The following is a 24,219-nucleotide window of genomic DNA, read 5'->3' as shown; positions in this document are numbered from 1 at the left end:
ATTTCAACATGTTTGAAACAAAACCATCTGGAAACAGTTATCCTAGAACTCACCATGGCATTCTTTCAAAGTCAAGTTCATCATCAGGAAATTAAGGGGTTAATAGTCTGCTTTGACGTCAGACAGACTGAGGAAAAAGCCCATTTCCTTTCAGCGCGCGCACATGCAGGGTGGTCAGGGGCGCGTGCGGCGTGGCTGGCTGTTCAGGAATTTAAACGAAGCGACTTCCTGATGCTCTTGTTCAGAAACTTTTGAACTGTTTTGCGTTGTTATTTATGTCTCCGCGACATCATTTCATCTAGACTCTATGGAGTAAAAGACAGTAACCTATAACATGCAGTGCAGCAGCGGGACAAGAAGACTCGAATGTTCCGAGACCGAAAATGATACCTGACAGCTTACGGTCGCGCGCTGGCTATTTGCCATACTAATATCCGAAAGGAAGAAGTTACCTTTAAATAACAGACGGGTAGGTTGATGATTGCTTTGTGTTGGAAGTCCATATCATCGCATGCGACACCACATGTTAAGTTTGACTTCGCCTTATTTGTTTATTTACTATTATCATGGTTATTTTTTTATTTATTTTTTGTAGTAGCCCGTCCAATGGGTGAGTAGGTCGTTTGTTTATCATGCTCTCATTGCTTTATATCTGATTCCGAATTAGTTTGCAGCTGAAGCCTATATGGGTATAGCGTGCATCATGATTTTTGAAAGATCCAATGCATTCAGTGGGGAGTGGGAACTGGAAAACGGGGTGAATCAAATGTGGGTATTAAACCACTGCCACTGAATGTTATGGGGTCTAGAATACCAAAAGCCATTCCTTCTAAGTACTTGGCTGTCAGTCCTGTACGGCCAAAACACTAAATATTGTCAAATTGTAAGATGTATGACCTTTAAAGGGGTCATGACATGCCTTTTTTATTATTTTAATGTTCCATGAGGTTCATTTATAATATCAGTAAAGTTTTTGCACTATAAATATATAGGCCTATATATAATATAATATATATGTCATATATTTGTAAAACATGATCATTTTCCACCCTCAACCTGAGCCTTTGTCAGAAATGTACGGTTTTGGTGCTGTTCTACTTTAAGACTTGACAGTAAACGCCCACTGTTATGATTGGCTCTCTGCTCTTGACTGAGTGCAAAAGTGCCAGCCCCCTTTTTCAGCCACCTGGGTTGCAGGTGTTGTGTCGAAGTCTGTTTCCCCGTCGGATTCTGTTTCCCCTTAGCCCCGCCCCCGTCCTAACGGCGAAGGAAGCGCGCGTTCTGCGCGCGATGCTGTGCTCGTACCACTGAGGTACTACGGAGAGCGCTAAGGCTCAAAACTAGAGTTTTGAAAGAGTTTTATCTGTAGAATGTTGTATTCTAGAAGTGAAAGGCAAATTTCATGACTGTCTAGTTATATTTTGAAAATGGGGTAACAGAGCCTCTGTTTGTTGCATTTTTTTATGTCTTCATGAACACAACCACCTACTGTTATTTCTGTCAATAAATAATATTATATTTGTGAGAGTATTCATTTTGAATATTGTAGACTTTTGGAATAAATGTGTGCTCACTCACATTAATGTGATTTTATAGGCTAAATATGAGACTGTTCTCACATGGCACAATACCTGGACATATTGATCATATTTCTCCTTTTTTCCCCTTAGCCCAGCTTTTTTTTTTTTTTTTTTTTTTTAGAAATGCAATTGCGTGATTTGGCCACAACAGTGCTCCATTGTCCAGTTTAGTTCAGCTGTTTAGAGTAAATTAAATATGATGGTTTTCTGCCCACCACAATTTACTGAGAAAAATATTGTAGAAGTACAAATTGTAGATAAAAAAAAATTAAAGTTTGTATTATTGTAGATAAAAGTTTTTAGGTTTTATCTTTGTCTTAAAACCACCCCCATTATAGCAGGGGGAACGCATCCTGACAGCTGAGAACGTTACTGTCAGATACTGTTCCCCCTGTGTTCAATATGAAAGCTCATACATGTGTCAAATTCATACTGCTGACTTGATTCCCCACAACAGATAGGTCCTGTGATTTGTAGCCTTCTATCCCAAAATTTGTCCATTATATCAAGGGGAACACATCCTGGCAGCTGGGAATGTAACTGTCAGATACTGTTCCCCCTGTGTTCAATTAGAAAGAAAGCTCATACAAGCATTACATGGAATACTTTAATAACATAACATAAAAAAAAATGTGCATACCTTTTAGAATATACAATACAGTGCACTTTAGTTGAAACCAGCATGGTAGCAGCTTGCCTTGCTGTCTAAATGTTTTTCACAAAAGATATAGATGGTGATATTTTGTTATATTTCACTACAAATTTCAGTAAATACAATACAAAACTAAATGGCTAAATGGACGATATATAACACATTAACAAAAAATTAAGAAAACAATATACCATTTAAAACGTGGGAATTAAAGAAATATTACAAATAAAAAAATATATATGGAAAAATCAAAGTAATTCCAAAGAAACATTCAAAATCAATGAAAAACAATATCAATCTCAAAATTACAAGTATGTAAAAAACATTAAACGTTATCAATTTTTGGTCTTTTAGTTCCTTATGTCTCACTGAGATTCAGCATGCTACACACAGAAATTTCTCTATCTTTGGCCTTCCTGCACACATATTTCACAGGTATCACAAGATATTTGTAGTGCAATAACATTTTAACAATTGCGTTATAATGTAAACATCAACATTAATTCCTTCACCAATATTAGCTTAAGGAATAATAGTGTTTTTTAAGCCAGTGCTTCAGCGCTTGCCACTTGGGGAGACTACTTTCAGCCAATGAACTAAATGTAAAAAGAAAAAAAAGAGGACTGTAGCCTAATTTATTATATCTAAGAATATGTAGGCTAGATAGGTCACAAAAAACATATTCGTTCATCACGTGCTTGTGAAGTCAGCACACCTAAACATATCTTAGGAGGAGCTCATTGATTGGATCAACCAAACACCCCAATTAAGTCCCAGTTTCAGTATTTGCATAGGAGAACAGATGATGCCATTAAACATAAAGACTGTGTCCTGTTAAAATCCCTGCTGCACAATGACCTCGCTTTCTTCATTGTACAGCTTTCTCCTAAGGTAACTCGTGCTGCATATACATACACAGTAGAAGATATTGTCCTAGTTTGTGGATCCTCTTGGAGCTGTCGACCGTCCTTGTCTCTTTACATAGAAGACATTCTAGGACACTCCCACTGGATATGATTTTCCAATAGTGAGGTACAGTAAGATATGTTTTGTTGCTTGCTTTGCCATCACATGTGTGCTTTCTAAGCACCAGGACCATGTATGCCACTTATATAAGCTTGTTTCAGACACATACACATGCATTGCACACTGTATTACATTAAAGCATATAGTGTTGTTGTCTCTGCGCAGACTTGTATAATTACATTTTTTTTTAATATATATATATATATATATATATAGACAAAGCCACAAGCAGATGCATTAGCACACCTTTATTGAATTGAGAGGGTGCAATCTGAAATTTAAGACAACAGACATTAACAAATTCCTTGCTGAGAATGTAGAGTTGATGAGGTTAAGGGCTGTAAATTCCTCTCTGTCTTTTCTGAACACTTATGTTATTTGAATTTATCATTTTGCTCACAGGAATGTAATATCTGCCTTTACCTTCATTTATTGGTTTCCATCATGAAGAAAAAGTCCAATCGAACTCTAGATAAGGATGACTCTCTGTGCTGCTGTGAATATGTGGATCGTCATGGTGGGCGCAGCCACATGGCAGCATGCTGTTGTGACTGTGAAGACCTGGATGAGGCCTGTGACAGGTGAGAAAGTGGCCACTAATACAGCACGATGGATTCATAGCTTTCAAAATAATTTCAATAGTGCAAAATAATGTGTATATTCATGATGACTCAAAACAAGGCCCAGACAGAATCTGGGGAATCTCACAGACATATTCTGCACTGATTTTGGGGGAGAATCTGCTGAATTCTGCAGAATGGGTTTAAATCTGGTAGAATAGCTAAGATTATAACACCTCATTGAAAGGTGAAAACTTAATCAAATAATCTGAAATGTTTAAAAGAATAGTTCACCCAAAAGTGAAAGTTCTCTCAGCATTTACTCACCCTCATGCCATCCCAGATGTGTGTGCCTTTCTTTCTTCTGCTGAGAAAAACAAAGATTTTTAGAAGAATATCTCAGCTCTATAGGTCTATACAATGTAAGTGAATGGTGACCAAAAACTTTGAAGCTCCAAAAAGCATATAAATGCAGCATAAAAGTAATCAACAAGACTCCATTGGTTTTATTCGTGTCTTTTTAACCAATCTAATTGGTAGAACTGGTAGATTAAACCACTGGAGTCATATGGATTACCTTTATGCTGCCTTAATGTGATTTTTAGAGCTTCAAAGGTTTGGTACTCATTCACTTGCATTGTATGGACCTACAGACCTGAGATCCAAAAAATCTTTGTTTGTGTTCTGCAGAAGAAAGAAAGTCATACACATTTGAGATGGCATGAGGGTGAGTAAATGATGAGAGAATTAAACATTTTGGGTGAACCATCCCTCTAATAAACAATGGAATGTGCAGAACTTTTTTGAACATAGGGCGTTGAAATCTGCAGGCATCTGCAGGTGCAAATTCTATGTGGGCCTGCTCAAAACATTAGTCTAGTCTAGAGTAGAAAGATGTTTGGTTATGTTTATATTTAAATATATTTGACATTTTATTTTCCAGGTGGATGAAGAAGGAGCCTCAAAAACCAGACTGTCTATCTCGGGTGGTGGACACAATTAATGATCGTCTACGGGTGCCCTGGATCTCAGGGGCCAGACAATTTGACCTCTCGTTAATCCCTCCCCTTATACTGCTTCCTGTTTTTTTGCACATTGCAGCTTTGCACTACCTGCTTGGTATTGTAGTTCTAACAGCATTACCTGTTGTGGTTCTTTGGTACTACTACTTCACCCACCGAAAAAAAGGCCGCACTCTATTCTTCCTTAGCCTTGCCCTCTTCTCCCTTTTCTACATGTTCTACCTCTTCCTGACTGAAGTCGTCCCTCGAGGCGATGTAAATCATCTTCAGTTAGGTGCTGTGACGACAGGGGTTGCTGTCACAGTCATTTCCCTTATAAACACCAAGAGGGGACCAGGCTATGTCAGGCCACACCCCACTGACACTCATAGTACAGTGACCTATCACAGCCCACATCCTGATATTGATGCCACTTATCTAAATGGAGCACGGCACCAGGTGGTGATAGCCAATCGTACAAGTCCTCCTGAACAAACTGGTGAATCTGGAACAGGACAGAAGAGTGTGGAACAGAGGAAGAACTGGTGTGTGGTTTGCAAAGTGGTGCGCCCCCCGAGAGCTGGACACTGCAGGGTCTGTGGTGTCTGCATCCTGCGTCTGGACCACCACTGTGTCTGGTGGGTTCGTTTTAAACAGCACTTCTTTTTCCCAGACTGTCTCAGCCCATTATTCTAACCACAACATTGTGATAACACTAGAACAACCACAAAGCAAAGTTAGGATCATTAAACACCTGTTTTATTTTCAGAATCCTCAGTAGAATCAAAGAGTGCACACAGATAGTTTAGTTTCCTTTAGTTACTCTTTCATCAATTGGATTAACTAATATGCATTGTACTGAGTATGCTCATTGGTGTGTCTGTGATAATCTGAAGATCTACTGTATTCAGGTAATCTCTATTGATGGATTTATTTTGATTAAAGGAATATTCCAGATTCAATACAAGTTGAGTTTATTCGACAGCATTTGTGGCAAAATGTTGATTACCACAAAACAGAATTTTGTCTCGTCCCACCTTTTCTATAAAAAAAGCAAAAATCTGGGTTACAGTGATGCTCTTGCAATGGAAGTAAATGAGCCATTCTGGAAACGTTATAATACCCACTATTTCAAAAGTATAGCCACAAGTTTTAAACATTATATGACAATTTTAGTGTGATAAAATCGCTTTATTGCCATGACGACGCAAACCCTAAAACGAACTTTACAGCTCAAATAATACATGAGTCTTAACAGAATAGTTAAAGTGATAGTTCACCAAAAATTACAGTTCTCTCATCATTTACTCACCCTCATGCCATCCTAGATGTGTATGACTTTCTTTCTTCAGCAGAACACAAATTAAGATTTTTAGAAGAATTTCTCAACTCTGTAGGTCCATTCAATGCCAAAATGTTGAAGCTCCAAAATCCACATTAGGGCAACATAAAAGTACTCCAGACGACTCTGGTGGCTAAATCCATATATTCTGAAGCAATATGATAGGTGTGAGTGAGAAACAGATCCATTTTGAAGTCCTTTTTCTTTCAAGTCAAGTCATTTTTATTTGTATAGTGCCTTTCACAACACACATAGTTTCAAAGCAGCTTTACAGAAAATCAGGCATTAACAGAAGATAAAACTGTAATATCTATAATGTCTTAGAGTTTCACTTTCCCTTCCTCCTGTTTTTGGTGATTCACATTATTTGTACATATAATATTAATAATATTGTACCCTACTGGGAAGGGAGGAGAATTTATGATAAAAAATTATTTATCTGTTTCTCACCCACACCTATTATATATCGTGTCTGAACACATGGATTTCTCTACTGGAGTCATATAGATTACTTTATGCTCCCTTTATGTGGATTTTAGAGCTTCAAAATTTTGTCACCCATTCACTTGCATGGTGAGGACCTACAAAGATGAGATATACTTCTAAAAATCTTAATTTGTGTTCTGCAGAGGAAAGAAAGTCACACACATCTGGGAAGCTAGGAGGGTGAGTGAATCGTGAGAGAATTGAAATTTTTGAGTGAACTATCCCTTTAATGTAAGTGCTTTTAGAAAATGATAAGCTTCACATTTCTGCCTTTTTAAACCCTCAAAAAATTGGCTCCATTGACTTCCATTGTAAGTGCCTCACTGTGACCTCGATTTTTGAATTTTTATTTTTTTTTAATTATAAAAAGAGGGACTAGTCAATAATTTTTTGTTGTAATCAACATTATGCCACAAATGCTGTCGATTGAGCTTAACTTATACTAAACATTTAATTCCTTTAATTTAGACATTTAAACATTGTGTCCATTGCAGTGTTCACAAGCTGCAGAAACAGCTCAGTGAAAAGGCTTATATGCAAATATATGTGTAATGGAAAACATGAGTTCATCTCACCCTATATCTATATATTCCATTTGCATTTGTCATACTCCGGGTGTGTCTGTGTAACCGATATGTGAATCTCCAGGTCTCAGTGAGGTGTCTTGTTTGTCATTTTGCTTGTGTTAGGATCAACAGCTGTGTGGGACAGGCCAATCACTGCAGTTTCCTTCTGACGCTTGTTTTCTTTCTGTTGACGTCACTGTACGGGATCGGGTTGGTTCTTCGAAGTGTTTGTCCACACCAGAGATTGATGATTGCCTTGTTCTACTGTCCTGATGTCTACAACCAGTACAGGTGTGGATCCAAAAAGACACTTGCGCAAACACAATCCAGCCAAAAAAACCTATAAACTATTCATCTACTTAATTTAGTTTTTACACCGTATCTAAACATTTTCTGGTTCACCAGTTCTGTTCCTTCCAGTTGATTAGTTTTTAGATTTTATTTGTTTCTTGTTTTTGATCGTAACCTAAAATGGAAACTTAGATGAAGGGAACCTCAGGGAATAAATCATTTCTGTTGCTATCTTTCTGTTCCTCAGTTCTGCTCTGTGTTTCACCTGTGCCTGGTACAGCAGTATTGTGACAGGAGGTTTGCTGCACCTGCTGGTATTACAGCTTATCAATGTCAGCTACAATGTGACCGAACGGGAGGCACGTCTCGCTCTGAGACAGAAAACTGGACGCAGCCTGCTGTGGGGCCTGATCATCGACACTGGCGTTTACTCTCGAGGGTTCCTTAGTAACTGGACTGAATTCTTGACCATGGGCAAGGCTTTGGAACCACTAACCCCTAAACCAACAGACTTGGTGTAAAAATTAAATTCTACACCAGTCTCTGGAAGTCTCTGTTAAAAGATAGTAAAATGGTGTGCTACTTAATGTCTTTAACTGCTGTCAGTTTTATGGCTCTGATAACAATGATGAAAGTCTCAACAATGGTCATGATCCAGTTTGCTGCATAGTCATGCGAGTGTTGGAGACTGTCTTTGTGGACCACAAGATGGCAGTGTTGTCGTGTGCTACATCTCTACAAGTGTATTTCAACATCCATCATTACTCAGGTGTGGTTCAGCTGAGAGGACAATTGGACTAGTGGAAAAGCCATATGACATGATATCACAATAAAAACACACATCATGTGCTCTCACTAAATGCTGTGTTTTTATGATTGATGATTAAAGCGGCAGTGTGTAATTTCTTTGCCATTAGCGTCACTGAACGGAATTGCAAAAATAATGATTGTTGTCAAACTCCCCTTGTCTTCCATTGGATAGCCAAACAGATAGTTCCTTCCCAAACTCATGCCATTGGTTGAGCCAGTGCTGCTTTGTCTGGCTGGTTGAGATGCTCAAACAAACAGAGCAATGTCTTGATCGCTCCACATTGTTTACAACATACAAACGGCTTTCTTATAGTTAAAAGGGGATAGTAGAAAGTATTTAAACTTTGAAAAAATTACACACTCTTGCTTTAAGAAACTTTTTTCTTGTTTGTATTTACTGCTCGTTGGATCAATTTTGGATTGCACTTTTGTCTAATATTTGTTCTCTCAACTCCAAAATGTTCTCTTATAGTTACCGTATGTGAATGCACATTCATTATCAAGCCTTATTTAGTGCCTTTGAGACATCAGAAGTTATGAGAGATAATCTACTGTATATCCAGACAACACAGCTTTACAACTCTCATCTCAGCTTAATAAGCATAATGTTTGTTGCTTGAGGTCTGTATCTGTGGGTGTGCTTTTTTCTTGTTCTTTAACTGGGGACGAATTTGTGCTGCTTAACATCCTGCCATGTTTCAATGTGCAAGAACAAGTTGTATATCTTTGAATCAAAGTGGGTTTAATTTCATTTAATGCCTTCTTTTTTACAGAATCATTCACGAAATAAAATACCAAGGCACTCCAAAATCCAGATGTTTTTTTTGTTTCCATCATGCGCTGCTTTGTGAGCCGATTCTTCATGGTACTGCACTTCACCCATTATGTTGTGCAATTAAACTGTATCATGAAAAATAAACAAGCATAGAAAGATTAAACATGGAAGCTCATCAAATTGCACGTCTGTTTTCAATGTCTTGTATGTAAAGCTTGATAGTTGCAGACAGTGTGTGATGGTTAAAGAGGATTTATTGAGCTCCACGTGGAGTCAACAGGGGAGCTGCGGAAGTCGGGTAGTATCTCTGCCACTTTCCGTCTGAGCTGCTCTCTACGTGCCTCTCTTTCCTTTTCTTCACGTAAGAAAACTGGAAGAAGCCTCCATCCCGCAAAACACTTTTTGACTGCTCTCCTACAAATCAGAGAGAAGCAAGTTAGACTATAGATCCTCATATATACTATCCAAATATACCAGGTATTGTCTAAATCTGAGCTAATCTCACACTATATTGGCACAACATTCCATCTAAAGTCAAGTGCCTCTCATGGAGTAGTCACAATTTTCTCTCTAAAACTCCAAAACTGTTGTGTTTTATTCTGTGAGACCTCGTCCTATAAGCATAGATTCTAAATACTGGGCATATTTTGTATGATGTTCCTAAAGATCTTAGTTCCTAGTCTTCTATTAGGTTTCACTTCACACATCACTGAAGTTGTTTAGCAACTTACAACGGGTCAATTGTGGAGTCCTTCAGCAGAGGTAGAAGCTTTTAACCTCATAAACCCTGCAGCTGCTTGCTCAACCCAAGCAGACTGAATGATTAAACATTTACCTGTCAGTGATGTACCATAACACTTGCTCTACAGCTACGTTAGATGTAGCCAACATAGTGCAAAAAATGTACTGCTTCCAGTATTTACAAGTTCATAAGAGCTCATTTTTGGAAAGAAAATGGATGGCTTAAGTGCAGTAAAACTGTCACATTCACACATATACAAATTTGAAGTCTAGGAAGAAAGAGACAGGGACATATCTTTACCTGCCGTTGTGTTCCTCTGCCCGTTGCTTGTTGTCCCAGGCTGTCAGTCGCTCCTCTGTGGCATGATCCAGCAATACTAAGAACACCTTCTTCTGGATCCGATTTCTGTAGAACCGTTCGGCTTGTTCCTCCAGTATAAAGCGCATATCTTTTATCTGTGGAAAACACAGGAATCAGATTGCTCATTCTTCTGGTTAGGGATTAAATTTCGGCATGGCAACCAAATAGCAACAAAAAGAAAAAAAACACATCAATGCCCTGGTAATCACCCACACACAGGGATGAACTGGGAATTAAAACAGCCCTATGCCAGCCCATCACAACCCACAACAGATAATCTCTCCCTTTATCACAAAAGTAAATAATATTGGCTGCTGTACTATCTAGTTGTTATAATGATGTTCACTGTATGTTTACATGTCTGAAATAGTGGTTTACACATTGCAACTTAAAGGAATATTCGGGGTTCAATACAAGTTAAGTTCAATCAACAGCATTTGAAGGCATAATATTGATTACCACAAAAATTTATTTGGACTTGTCCCTCCTTTTCTTTCAAAAAAGCAAAAATCAAGGTTACAGTGAGGCACTTACAATGGAAGTGAATGGGGGCAATTTTGTTTTTTGTTAAATACTCACTGTTTCAAAAGTATAGCCACAAAAGGATATGCGTGTAAAAATGATTTTAGTGTGATAAAATCACTTACAAACCTTTTCTGTGTAAAGTTATAGCCAATTTTACAACTTTGTTACCATGAAGATGTAATGTCAACCCTGAAAACCTAAAATGACTGTAAAAATGAACATTTAAACAACTTTTCAGCTCAAGTATTATATGAGATTTAACAGAATAATTAATGTAAGTGCTTTTATAAAATTATAAGCTTCACATTTCTGTGTAAACCCTTCAAAAATTGGCCACACTCACTTACATTTTCCCCATTCACTTCCATTGTAAGTGTCTCACTGTAACATAATTTTTTGCTTTTTTTGAAGAAAAAGAGGGAATTTTTTGTGGTAAGCAACATTATGCCACAAATGCTGCCGATGGAGCTTAACTTGCATTGAACCTAAAGCATTCCTTTAAATATTGAGATGGTTAAAAGGAAGTGTCTTGCAATTAAAATCTTGGCTGATTTGACAAAAATTTTAAATGAAATATGTAGCAATTGATTGCATTTTTTTATTTAAGCAACTTGATTAAATTGACCTATAGGCTACTATATAACATCCATCCCTCCACCATGTTTGGCTTCCAGCAGGTGAGGAGACTCGTCGGCAGAAGTGGGATGTGAGGAAGGAATATAGCACAGGGAGCTACTAGAAGAAAAATATTTTCAATGGCAGGGAGGTCTAGTCACGTGAAACTGCCATGGAACTAGAAAACAATGCAATTCTACTTCATCTAAGGCAGAACTTTTCCATAAAATAACATTATCCTTTTATGTCATATACTTCAGTTTAATAAATTCATTAAAATAAATTTACATTTGAATAGATATGCTGTTACCCTTATAATTATATGGGCATCAAATTATTTAATTCAGTAATCTGTATAACTTGGCCTAGAATAAAATATTATAATTCACAAGGAATGCATTTTTCGCCCCCGCATTTGTAATTTCTGGGGCATTTTCTGTCCCTTTCAGTGGCATTTGTGCCCTGAGCCCCTGTTCATTTCTGACCCTGGAGAACTCTTTTTCATTGTGTATATTTCTGTTGTACTAAAAATTGATTTTGATAGTTGGCCCACCTGTTGACCATTCCATCTGGAAATTTCCCAGATTGCCACATGGCCAGTCCATCCCTACCCATGACACCTTAGCGTGTGGGTGGTAACTTTTGCATGGGCAAACGCATCACATTTCCCTCTTTAAAAGACCGGTATTGCTGGTGACAAGCATTTGTGTTTTGAATGCTGGTCTCCAGCATGGGATGTGGTTGTACTGGTTTCCCCACCTGGCTTTTTAACTTTTTAAGACTTTCTTGGTCAACCAGCTTCATCAGAAAAGCCATGCTGGTCTGTTTTTATTTTATTAAATTTTTTACATTTTTTTGCTGGAAAATACCATGGCAATGCTGGTCCACCAGCTAGAAAAGCACCAAACCAGAATAAACCAGTCTGGACCAGCATGGAAATTTATGCTGATCTAAGCAGATCTTTTGTGGAATGGCTTCTTCAAAAAAATGTCAAAAATCTAGTTTACATTTTTATTTGTTTATAATGAGCCTAAATTTACGCTAAACCAGATTTCAATATAGATAAAAGATCTTCTGAAAGATTTCCTAAATATCAACAAGAAAGACCTTCAAGATGTGATCCTCAAGATCTTATGCTTCTCTTATCAGTTGAAGTCTACTGCAGGAGGGAACCATTATACTTTTTGTGTGTGTGTGTGTGTGTGTGTGTGTGTGTGTGTGTGTGCGCGCGCATGATTCTGCATTATGTGTGTGTGCCGTTTTACCCTTTTCCAGCTACACAAAGCCCTCTGAAGCAAGATCCGCTGATACAGCTGGTTGGCGGTGGCTTCTCTCTTTGCGTGGGCTTCATTCACAACCTGGAGCCAAGAGCAGAAGCAGCTTCTCTGAAGTGCCAGTGTGTAATGATCCACTGCTCTCTGGAGGAGAGAGAAAATGCAAAACTACTACAAACATAAATAACTGTCTGCTATAATTAACATTGTCATCTCAGACACTTCCACTGTTTATTTAAATCGATAGCAAACTTTCTCTGCAGACTTCCTGCTGGTATTGTCCGGATGTAGAGATACAGGAGCTTAAACTGCTTTTGCAACTAATTGTACCTTGTGGTTTGTCCTCTCATGGGTATGAATCAATATCTAAAACAGTGTTTATCAGTAACTGTAGGGGTACAAATGTTCCCCTTTATCGACACCAAACTAGAAGTGTGTTCTTTGTAACTCATAATATACTGGATATCATTTAGCGTAATCAATAATGTTACTAAAATGGCCACAATTATAACAATTCACTTTTAAACTAACAACTATCAATACTCTGAGTGGAAAGAGACTCACTAAGTAATTTCTTCCCCAACTAAAGCAATTTGAGAAACAGAGAATCTGAAATTTTACATTTTAAACTAAACTGCATTTAACTTGATATTGGTTTGACTGGCTGAGATATTTAATGGGACAAAACTAGGAGAGTGTTGAGTTGTTTTAGAAACGTGACACGAGTAAAGAGGACTGTTGCAGAAATCGATCTGTCATATACAAAAACTGACAAAACGTACACCTATTTTCTTTCCTTAAAAAGCTGCTGAATGTGTTGTACTATAACAAAATATTACTAGATAATCTTTTTGTTAATTAAAATAGTCCTAATATTTTTGTTAAAATACTAATTGTTCATAATTTTACAAAAAAAACAAAAACTGAATTATTAAATTAATATTATTACAAATGAATTGTTTCTGTTTAATAGGCAGTGTTGGGTAGTAACGGACTACATGTAATCTGGATTACATAACCATATTACAAATATCAAGTAATTAGATTACATAATTAGCATAATCAGATTACTGTTAAATGTTTATGTAATTCAGATGTATTACATTACCCAACAGTTCTGATTTTCAGGGACTCGGAGACTGGCAAATAGCAAACTGATTTCATGTTTACTAATGTTTAATGAAATGGGAGTAAATTGGTACTTAATACACTTAATATTGTTTTTCTTTAAAACATGCAACAAGTACTCCAAAAGTAATCCATGTAATCAGATTAGAATACCTAAAAATTCAATCTAAAAAAACTGAGTTGTGTAATTTGTACCAGATTACATTTCAGAAGTAATCTTCCCAACTCTGTATATACAGTAGGTTTAACAAAGCAAAATCAAGTACAAGTACACTCTGGAACCTGATTGGGTTTCACTAACCTTAACAACAATACAAAATCTTAATTCATACATTCAAAAAATAATTTTAAGATTTATGCATTTCAATTTCAAAACAAAATTCCATCAAACTTAACTGACTAATCTTTAACAAAAACAAATAAAATAAATGAAATATTTTATGTTTTAATAATTGGCAACACTTTATGTTAACACTAGTTAACAACATTAGTTAACATGAACTAATAATGTACAATACTTATTAAGCATATATGAATCTTAGTTAATGTTAATTTCAACATCTATTAATACATTATTCAAATCAAAAGTTGTATTTGTTAACATTAGTTAATACACTATGACCTAACATGAACTAACAATGAACAATTGTATTTAACAAACATTAACAAAGATTAATAAATGCTGTAAAATTAAATTGTTAATTGTTTGTTCATGATACCTTACACATTAACTAATGTTAACGAATGGAACCTTATTGTAAAGTGTTTCCTATTAATTTAATTTAGATAAAAAATTACAAAATTTAATTTGATGGAATCTTGTTATGAAATTGAAATGCATAAATCTTAAAAGCAGACTAAAATATTTTTGGAGTATAGCCATTCTGTCATTCTGTTCTCTCTCTTGCCTTAATTCCTCTACCACGTCACTCTTTTGTGTTTTTTACAATCTCTCCCTCTAAATCACACAATCTCCCTCTTGGATCTCAGATATCAGCTCTCTGTTAATTCATTTTGATAACAGGTGGTTAGCCAGGTTGAACGGCAACAGTATACTGTAAACATCATTCAAATTTGGGGACTGGACCAAGAGTTTAATACAGGATAACAGCTGGTCTTCCTCTGGGTGTGTGAGCTAGCCATAACTCTTCAGATGAATAAGTGAGTGAGTGAGCTGGAGAGCAGGTGAATGACCTGCATTTTTACTATAGGGCACAAGTGAGTGTGTGTTCGCTGTGGTGCTACTGACCTGTGTGTTGACACGGATTTGCTCCAGTAGATGTTTCCATGGCGCCAGGCCTTTGTGTAGTACCAGGGTTCTGAGGTAGTGCTGGGCCGCCAGCTCCATCAGTTCCTTTTCCTTCTCTGCTCTCTTCTGCTTCTCAAGCTCTCTCTAAGTTCACACACACAGTTCTTTAAAGCTTACTATTATAACTGAATGTTGTGTGCATACTTATGAAAAATAAATGACATAAGCAGCCATAAACTTGAAGTGATAGTTCACCCAAAAATTACAATTATGTCACCATTTACTTCCATTGCATATTTTTCCATACAATGAAAGTGAATGGTGACAGAGGCTTACTTTCAATGTCTTTTTTGTGCTCCACGGAACAAAAGAAAGTCATATGGTTTGGAACAATACAAGCGTGAGTAAATGATGACAGAATTTAATTTCTGGTTGAATTATGTCTTTAATCAAATTATTTAAAACCCACTATATCCATCATAATGCATGTTTCACCACATACTTTCCTCTGTTGCCTCTTCTCCTCCTTCTTTCGCTCTGCCTCCTTTTGTTTCTCCTCTTCCTCCACCCTGAGTCTTTCCTCCTCTGCTGCCTTCATTTGAGCCTAAAGAATAAAAAAGGTAGAAAGACTGTTATCATCACTTTTACTCATTCACATCCTTCCTATCTTCATGAGCACCAACTCTCACCAGTTTCTCCTCTTGCCTCTGTCTCCTCAGCAACTCCATCTCTCTCCTGCGCTCGGCACGCTGCCGTGCTCTTTCCTCCATGGCTGAAAGAGAAAGAAGTCATCATTTTAAGGCAAGATCAGAGGGTCACAGTGAAGTTCTGCACTGTGAAGATCCGATTCATAAGTGTGTTGCTTGAACTTGTATTTAAGGCGGTGTCTCACTAGTCGACTCAAAACTATTCGATTGTGGTAAGAGACGTCAAACCCAAGGGGTCAGGTCAGGTCAGGAGGACTCTTAAACACATGGAATGGAATTGACTTTTGCCCATTCTACTGCCTTTGATGTCACTGCTCAGAAAAGTTGCCATTGAAGGGCTTGGGACTGTGGTGCCTTCAGCCAATCATTACCAAAATGTAATGCGGCTTTGCATTCGCTGAGGGAAAAGTCTGGATGAGATCCAAGCAGTACAATGGCTTGTGAGAAGAAGCTCATTGGCCATGAGAGTCTGACTGCCAGTGATAATATCAAACATTTTGAAGGTTGTTGGAAAGTCAGCAGGGCCAGCAGGGAGTTGAGTATGCTGGGGTTGTTAATGCTCCCCTGTTAAGAGATGTGCCTCTGATTCTTGAACAGCTTGAATCTTGAATGTGCACTCAACAACAATGAAGCTTATGAGGTTTAACACATGGAGGAGCCATTCTGTAGGTGTGTATTGTTCTAGGCTTACATATTGTTGGCACTAAGTGGATTAGGAGTGTATGGTCACATCAGTCAACCTCCATTTCAATGCATTCAGTATCTGCAAGGATTTAAAACTAGGGCATAACCATGAAAATGTATTTAATATGCTGGGCACCACCACAGTGACAGTTTTTCCAATTGGCCATTGTGTGTATGACTAACCTTGTACCGTCTGATGGCGGAGTGCTGCGGGACCCGAAGCTGCTTTGTGGGTGGTGTTGCTGGTGGCATTTTCCCTCGAGGCACTTTTTGGTCTAGAATTGTGTGAATATCTTTGTGACTAATAATGCAAAAATTTGCTCTCATTTTGTCTCGCATATACACAAAGATAGGACAGCAGTGGGAAGTGAGACATTGGGATTACAATTCCTTTGGGTGTTACAATGATTACAACTGATCACAACCCAAAAATGAAAATTATGTCATCATTTACTCACCCTCACGCTGTTTCAAATCCAAAGCGAAGTGGAAGATTGGAGTCCAATGGACTATATACAGTTTGTGATACTTTATTATGCTTTTTTGTCATTTTAGAGCTTGGAAGCTCCAGTTGCCATATACTTTTTATAATATAGAAAAGAGCAGCCAGAATATTCTTTAACATTTATGTTCTACTGAAGAAAGAATGTCACACAGGTTTGGAACAATATGAGGGTGAGTAAATGATAACAGAATTTTCATTTTGAGTGAACTATCCCTTTAATTTGGATTTCCTTGTGCCATGCCACATGTCTCATTCAGTGGAAACTGATCATTTTGGTACCTTGATTTTTCTGCACATCCTCTTCCTCTGCCTGACTCAGTGTTTGCTATGGGTATGCAATGTGTGCGTACAGCTCCAGGAGGCCCTGCTGCTAACAGTGTTGTTTTCTCCACCTCGTGTTTCAGCTCCAGCATGTTCTGTCTCTCTTGCAGATGCGAAATCTGTTCCTGTTGCTCTTTGAGAAGACGCCTCTGCTCAGCTATTGTTTGCTGCAGGGCCGCATGACGGTGTTTGAATTGTCCACCATTCAGATCTGCACTTCGAATTCGGGTGGTGGTGGTGAGTTGTTGTAGCCCTTGGCAGGCCTGTCGATGCTCAGCAGATGAAAGAGCGGCATGACGACGTGTCACCTGCCAAGCCTGAATGGGCGGGGCCTCTGATCGGTGGCCAGTGTTGTCATTCAAAGTGTCTGGTTCTACAAGTGAACAGATTTCTAGACTTGCTGGCATGTCCTGAAGAAGGATGAGGAGAGTAAAGTCAACATTAACCCTTCTATTTCATTCAGAATGTACATAGACTTTTGTTTTGCATAAGCGGGTCAATTCTGACCCGGTGGAATTTAAGTTTATAAAACATTCATCCCAATGGATTTCATCTAAAACCATATTGTAAGTCATTAATAACTTTTAAACTGTGTTCATACATGTAAAATTATGTATTATTATGCCATTTTCCTTAGAAATTATAACATTTTTTAAATTCTTTGAAATTTCAAAATATATATTAACTACATATAAACGAGGTGGAGAAAACAACACTGTTAGCAGCAGGCCTCCTGGAGCTGTACGCACACATTGCATACCCATAGCAAACACTGAGTCAGGCAGAGGAAGAGGATGTGCAGAAAAATCAAGGTACCAAAACACATGTAAATAAATGTTTTTTTTTTTTTTTAGCAAAATTAATATGACATTTTATATGAATATAACATTATATACCATTTATATGATCTAAAGTGAGAATTACTAATAATATGAATGAATTTCCTTTGAACTCATGGCTCATAAATGCTCAAAACAACTTGGCAGGCAAAATTCATTAAACGAACATATACTTTTTCTAACTAAACAACATCAAAACAACTGTACTGCTCAAATATACAACATCAATACTTCTATACCATGATTTTAAACAAAATCTATTCTGTACTTGCATGAAAATCCAAATGTAAATGTGTGAGTATGCTGCAGTGCAAGCTGGTTCATCATCAGATGGCTGCAGAGTAAAATGTCGACTATTGTTTTTTTAAGGCCTATTTTAACTGTGTACATGAACTTTTGCTCTTGCCACACCCCCTTTAGACAGTAGTTACTTTGATGCAGTTTTTTTGTTATGTCTGTTACATCTGTTATGTCTGTTTTGTGTGTGCCTGTGTGACTGTGTATGTGTGTGCATATTTGTAAACAAGGTAAAAATAGTACATTTTTTAAGAAAAATTTAATTCATAGATGTACAAAAATCTAAATAATATCATGTGTAATGCCACAGTTGATGCCTGGGTAAAAATTGACACGTGAACACAATCAATGTTACAATTTGTTTTCAATGGTTATAAATCTCATAGGGCACAAGTTTTATTAACAGTTTTTATATTAAGAGTTAACAGTTTTATTAAAAAATCTTTAAAAAATATATTATATGTCTTTTGTTAATCTTGACAAAGTTTGGTTTTCATACTAAAAACTCTATTATTTAAAAATTCTTATTTACCACTAGCGGGTCAAAAATTACCCGAATGTAATAGGAGGGTAAAATAGCATTCGCAAGTTCGCAGCCCATTTTAAGTCCGTAATATGACGTATTTCTAAGTGAAAAAGGATAAGGATGGTTTTAGGTTTAGATGATATCTGTCAGGAATTGACCAGAGCTAGCTGGAGGTGGTCTTTTTTATTACTAGTGTTTGGTTATAAAATTATTCCACTACAGTACAGTAATCCACTTCAAATGAATAATCACTTTTCTAATAGAGTAAATAAAAAGGATTATAGTATATCTCATCACCTGGTGGTTGATGTTTTCTGAATGAATGACTGTTTCAGGTGGGTTGGTTATTGGTGGAGGTGTGGAATTCTCTGTCCCTAGTTTCCCAGAGGCTGCTGCATTGATTAGAGCCGTCATTTTACGCCTGGTTTCCTTTTGTTGTTTGAGAAGCTCCTTGCGTTCGCGTTCCATCCGGCACCACACACGCCAATCACTAAGGCAACGCCTCAAAAGCCTCCTGCGGTCACTCTCCACTGCCTGCTGACAGCGTCTGTGTGAATGACAGATATGACTTAAAACCAGACTATCACTGTTACGATGAAATAAACCTTTTTAAACAATTCTAATGAACTTTTAGTCTAATCTTGTGGTTTAAGAGCCTTAAAATAAGGGTGTTTCATTTTTAATGTTCAGTATGACATGCTCTATAAATGGAATTGTTTTGAGCCCCCCTGCCTGTGTTCCTGTCTCAGCTCCTTTTCAATTTTCTCAGCTTCTCTCTCCTCTCTCCTGGTCCATACCAGAGCCCGCCATGCCCGCCACGCACTCAGCTGCCTCCTCCAATCACACAGTGCCGCTGCTTTGCCCATGCGTACCCTTCTCTCCAATATCACTGAGTACCAGCCGGAAAAATGGCTGTGCATGCACTAAAACAAACAGAATCATGTACGCAACCAGTGAAAAAACACATAAGTGTGTACTGAATAGAATGTCATTAAATTACTGTCCTTGTGTTCTAACCTGCAAATTGTGAAGATGAACTTTGGCTTCCAGCTTCTTCAGCCTGAGTTGAAGGTCTTTGTCCTGTTTCTTCAGTGTGATGGAATTATGAGGTTTTGGAATGACAGAGTAGTGTTTCTGAAGCCGGTCCCTTTCCCTGTTCAATATTATTACAGTCATGCATCATTTAAAAAAAATAAATAAAATAAAAATTCTAAATAGCTTTAAAATTAGAAAACTATGTTCAGCAGCCCAAAAAGGTATCTGTCCTCTTAAGCCATATTTAAGAATTTATGAATATCATTGCATTAGATAACAAATCAAGTGGCATTTATATTAAAGATAGCACAAGAACACTTTAAGAAAAAAAAAATCATAAAAAGAAGTTTGTTAGGTTTTAAATAATTAAATAACAAATATAATGATAAACTGTCTAAAATTATGACAAAAAGTATTTGGAAACTATACGCGTGTGAACTTAAAGGAATAGTTTACCCAAATATGAAATTTTCATATTTCATTTTCTCATCATTTACTCACCCTCATGACATCCCAGATGTGTATGATTTTATTTTTTTCTGCTGAACACAAACAAATATTTTTAGGAAAATATTTCAGCTCTGTTGGTCCATTCAATGCAAGAGGGATGGTGAAAGTGGACATTTATAATATAAAATGACTTAAATATTGATGTGTTTCTCACCAACAGCTATCATATCGCTTCTGAAGACATAGATTTAACCACAGGAGTCGAATGGATTCCTTTTATGCTGCCTTCATATGCTTTTTGGACCTTCAAAGTTCCGGCCACCATTTACTTGAATTGTGAGGACCTACAGAGGTGAGATATTCTTCAGGTCATTGGCCTCATCCATGACGGTGACGAGTTTGCATAGAGAGGTTGAACAGCTGCCTGTCTGGTGTGGTCACAACAACCTTGAGCTGAACACGCTCAAAAGAGTGGAGAAAGTTCTACACATCTGTGCATTTTCATTTTTGGGTGAACTGTTCCTTTAAGGTGAACTGACTTTGTACATCTACAATAAATTACTTTGGGAACTTGATTAAAAGAATTGGCAAAAACGGCTATGTATGGCTAAATTAGTTAGTTCTGAGAAAAGGTTCAGCATCATTTGGTTTAATATGTTGTTATCTAATTCAATTCCATTTATATATTTATAAATGTGGCTTCAGTGTTCACATACTTTTTGGGGTCAGCATATTTGTTACTGCTATATAACATGATATTCTGACTGGTCATAACAGGGCAAGGAAGACCTTTTCATTTTAGTCTATGGGTATTAACTAATCAATACTATAATGCTAGCTGAACATTTTGTCGGGGTGAAAATGTGATTGTTGTACATGTTTCGTGCAAGCTGCTCCACATTCCTCTTCTCCTCCATCTCTTTGCGCAAGCGAATCATCTCCAGCTGTATCATCTCTTCATGCCTATGAGCCTCCTGTCTCTTCTTTCGCTGCTTCTCTAGTTCCAGTCGCCACGCCTCCTCTCGCGCCTTCCTTAGCACTTCCTTCTCTTTGCGCATTTTGTCGCCCTCCACATCTCTACATGAGCGGTTCTCCTTTACCTGCTTATGACGCATCTCCATGGTAATACTGGGGTCCCTCCATTTCTTCCTATTTTTGTCTGAGTCCACTTTGAGGTCCTCCAATATCCCCAAGTCTAACACCTCTGTTTTCATCAGGTCCTGGAGGAAATTGTGCACTACAGATTTATCTTCTTCCTTCACTAGATGAGAGTACATGTCTAATAAAAAAAGAGAGAAAAAGAATGGATTGAAAAAAGCTAAGTTAAAGTAACCTTGAAGACCTCATGAAATTTCTTGACAGTTTTTTATTTCCTGTGATTTATTACCTCCTGTGTTAATTTTGATAAAAGTAAATAGTAAATAGTATGAGGATAAAATTGAAAGAAATTTAAGGAAAACTGAAGAATTTGTACCATCAAAGTTATTATAGCTGGGTTGTGTAATCTTAACAAATTGTGTGGATTCTGAATTGTCAATTTTTCTGGAATCCATTTCCTCTTCATCCTCATCATCATCCATTTCAAGCTCCAGGCGTAACTTCTGGTTCATCCACTCGCTTAGAATGGACTGAGCTATAGAATAAAGCATAAGGACGCAAACCATAAAAGCATCACCACATTAGTATGGTTTTATGCATTATGTCATTTTAAAAGTCTGCATTAAGTGCAGGATTTCAGTTGTTTTAAGTGCACCTTCACTGTACGCATCATCATGATCCTGTAGCTGCTCTATGCTCTGCAGCGCCATACTGTGTTTATCACTATGCGGTTTCTTCGTGGAAAACACCTCAGCTACAGCAAACTCTGAAGCCATCTCCACCCTCTGAGAAGAATAAGAATGCAACAGAAAGTTGATGAGAAGAAAATAATACCCACAAAATAACAAACACAGAAGCATGCTTTTTTCAGCATTACACTATACACACAAATCACTAAAATGTATATCAGCCTTACCTTTACCCAATGTTTTATGTCATTCTCATTCAGCTGCACCTGCAATATTAGAAACAGTAATTAAGCTCTGCCCACTGTATCAATTCAAATAGAAACATGGGTTTAAACCAATAGGTTACTAACGTTGCAGATGCCTTACTGTTAATATAAACTGATTTGAATGTTTGTCACACTAGCCTTACACACATCTAATCCCTGGATTAATGTCCCTGTCTAACCCTAAACTGCCTCTATTGTGGATACATATGTTGGTTTGCATAACACATTTAAGCTAAATACTTCCGCTGAGCCACAAATCCATTCATTACTTGTTATAACTAATGTGCATGACCAAATATGAACTGGGTATCTCTTGTATTTGGATGAATACCTCCGGCTTAATATTGTAAAATGGAAAATAGATTGGAAATGAGGAAAACGCATTATTAGTGAGCTAAATCTGGTGAAAGCTCCAGTTATCAAAACAGTGATGAGTGTCAGCTTCACTTTAAAGGACACAATGTTATGAAATGCCACACACCTCCGTTGTGTAATTTAATAGCACATACTGGCTTTTAATAGCTTCTATTTAAATGAATGGTAGACATGGAAATAAACAAAGTAAGATAAAAAAAAAGATTTTACTTGCCTTACGGTTGCCTGCTGTTTTAGTCTTTGTACTTTTTTTCCAACGAAAAACATCTGGTCTGTGAATGGGAAATGCCATGATCGCTAGTATGGACATGCGTTTGGGTAACAGAAGCTAAAAGATACTTTCACATGTTTGCATTTTATCTTTATAAAAAAGCACCATTACAATATGGATTATACAAATGTAAGGTTTCTCTTCTATAAACACCTCGTGAACTACCGTGAGAAACTTTACACCCCAGGTAGGAACATTGGGATGTGTAGTTTGCGCAGAGCAGCGTAACATCTACAAGACGAGTCAGTGCGCAAAAAGAACTACAAATCCCAACAGGAACTGGTGCGGACTGAAGCGTCTACTTTGTAACCACGGAAACAGTAGCCGCGCGTATTCACGTATGAAAGCAGCAACAACATTACTACAGATACAAAAGTGTGTTTGTGTAGTATATAATATGTTCTTTACAATCAATAGATATTTGGCCTGATGTTAACGGCCAATTTCACTTGATTTTTAACTGAGAAAATTGCTCAATGTTATAATAGATTATAACACAATAAACAGACATAGGTTAGCGGGTGTGTAGGCTACGTAGTATGTAATGTAATGACGTTACATGACGCCTAATTATTAATCATCAAACATGCGACTGAGTAAACGACTTCTCATTAAACATTACGTGGCTATTAAATTTCAGATGTAACAAATAAGTACTCAAAGATTTAAATAAGATGTTTAAAGCTTTGTCGATTAATATTATAATGGGGACGATGTCATATTGCATAATAATATTTCAAATTAACAATTAGAACAAAGTGTTAGTTCACCCAAAAATGAAAATTCTCTCATAATTAACTCACACTCATGCCAACCCAGATGTGTATGACTTTCTCTCTTCTGTAGAAAAAAACGATTTTTAGAAGAATATTTCAGCTCTGTAGGTCCACACAATGCAAGTGAATGGTGACCAGACCTTTCAAGCTCCAGAAATCACATAAATACAGCACATAAGTAATCCATATGACTCCAGTGGTTTAATCTGTCTTCATAAATAAAACAATATGTGTATAAATCTACACTTTCATTTTCATTGAAAGGGAAAGTGAAAGTGGAGATTTATAGTAAAACAAAAAAAGATTGAAATATTGATCTGTTTCTCACCCAAAGTGATTGCATCACTTCAGAAGCCATGGATTAAACCACTGGAGTCATATGGATTACTTTTATGCTG

General features: G+C 37.2%; 2 protein-coding genes across 3 annotated transcripts; one reads left to right on the top strand and one right to left on the bottom strand.

The window, feature by feature from the left end:
* Positions 1–164: 164 nt before the first annotated feature.
* Positions 165–9,269, top strand: zdhhc23b (zinc finger DHHC-type palmitoyltransferase 23b). 2 transcript variants are annotated; one of them, XM_051687343.1, is made up of 6 exons: positions 165–469; positions 3,112–3,264; positions 3,709–3,839; positions 4,762–5,457; positions 7,337–7,504; positions 7,752–9,269. In XM_051687343.1, the coding sequence occupies exons 3-6, from the start codon at positions 3,790–3,792 to the stop codon at positions 8,023–8,025; spliced, it is 1,188 nt and encodes a 395-aa protein (XP_051543303.1). In that variant the 5' UTR covers positions 165–469; positions 3,112–3,264; positions 3,709–3,789; the 3' UTR covers positions 8,026–9,269. The 2 variants fall into 2 exon arrangements, with proteins under 2 accessions (XP_051543303.1, XP_051543302.1); XM_051687342.1 differs by having other exon boundaries at positions 3,661–3,839.
* Positions 8,480–23,066, bottom strand: ccdc191 (coiled-coil domain containing 191). The gene is made up of 16 exons (XM_051687347.1): positions 22,989–23,066; positions 22,361–22,399; positions 22,100–22,229; positions 21,821–21,979; positions 21,223–21,625; positions 19,879–20,014; positions 19,594–19,784; positions 19,159–19,408; positions 17,158–17,609; positions 16,557–16,648; positions 15,672–15,754; positions 15,485–15,586; positions 14,983–15,126; positions 12,597–12,749; positions 10,132–10,286; positions 8,480–9,503 (listed from the first exon to the last, which is right to left on the bottom strand). The coding sequence occupies exons 1-16, from the start codon at positions 23,064–23,066 to the stop codon at positions 9,332–9,334; spliced, it is 2,739 nt and encodes a 912-aa protein (XP_051543307.1). The 3' UTR covers positions 8,480–9,331.
* Positions 23,067–24,219: the final 1,153 nt, after the last annotated feature.

The sequence above is a fragment of the Myxocyprinus asiaticus genome, chromosome 44 (assembly GCF_019703515.2).
Source record: "Myxocyprinus asiaticus isolate MX2 ecotype Aquarium Trade chromosome 44, UBuf_Myxa_2, whole genome shotgun sequence".
In the NCBI taxonomy this organism is placed as follows: Eukaryota; Metazoa; Chordata; class Actinopteri; order Cypriniformes; family Catostomidae; genus Myxocyprinus; species Myxocyprinus asiaticus.
This window is presented reverse-complemented; position numbering and strand designations above follow the sequence as displayed.

What these genes read in the sequence shown, in the direction of transcription:
- ccdc191 (XM_051687347.1), bottom strand. Translation starts at nt 23,066, where the DNA reads ATGGCATTTCCCATTCACAGACCAGATGTTTTTCGTTGGAAAAAAAGT. An exon ending in CAGCTATAATAACTTTGATG is followed by an intron (nt 21,626 to 21,820) that starts GTACAAATTCTT and finishes TTTTTTTATTAG; the next exon opens with ACATGTACTCTCATCTAGTG. An exon ending in CCGCCATCAGACGGTACAAG is followed by an intron (nt 15,755 to 16,556) that starts GTTAGTCATACA and finishes TTTCTCTTTCAG; the next exon opens with CCATGGAGGAAAGAGCACGG.
- zdhhc23b (XM_051687342.1), top strand. Translation starts at nt 3,703, where the DNA reads ATGAAGAAAAAGTCCAATCGAACTCTAGATAAGGATGACTCTCTGTGC. An exon ending in CTGGATGAGGCCTGTGACAG is followed by an intron (nt 3,840 to 4,761) that starts GTGAGAAAGTGG and finishes TTTATTTTCCAG; the next exon opens with GTGGATGAAGAAGGAGCCTC. An exon ending in CTGGACCACCACTGTGTCTG is followed by an intron (nt 5,458 to 7,336) that starts GTGGGTTCGTTT and finishes TGCTTGTGTTAG; the next exon opens with GATCAACAGCTGTGTGGGAC.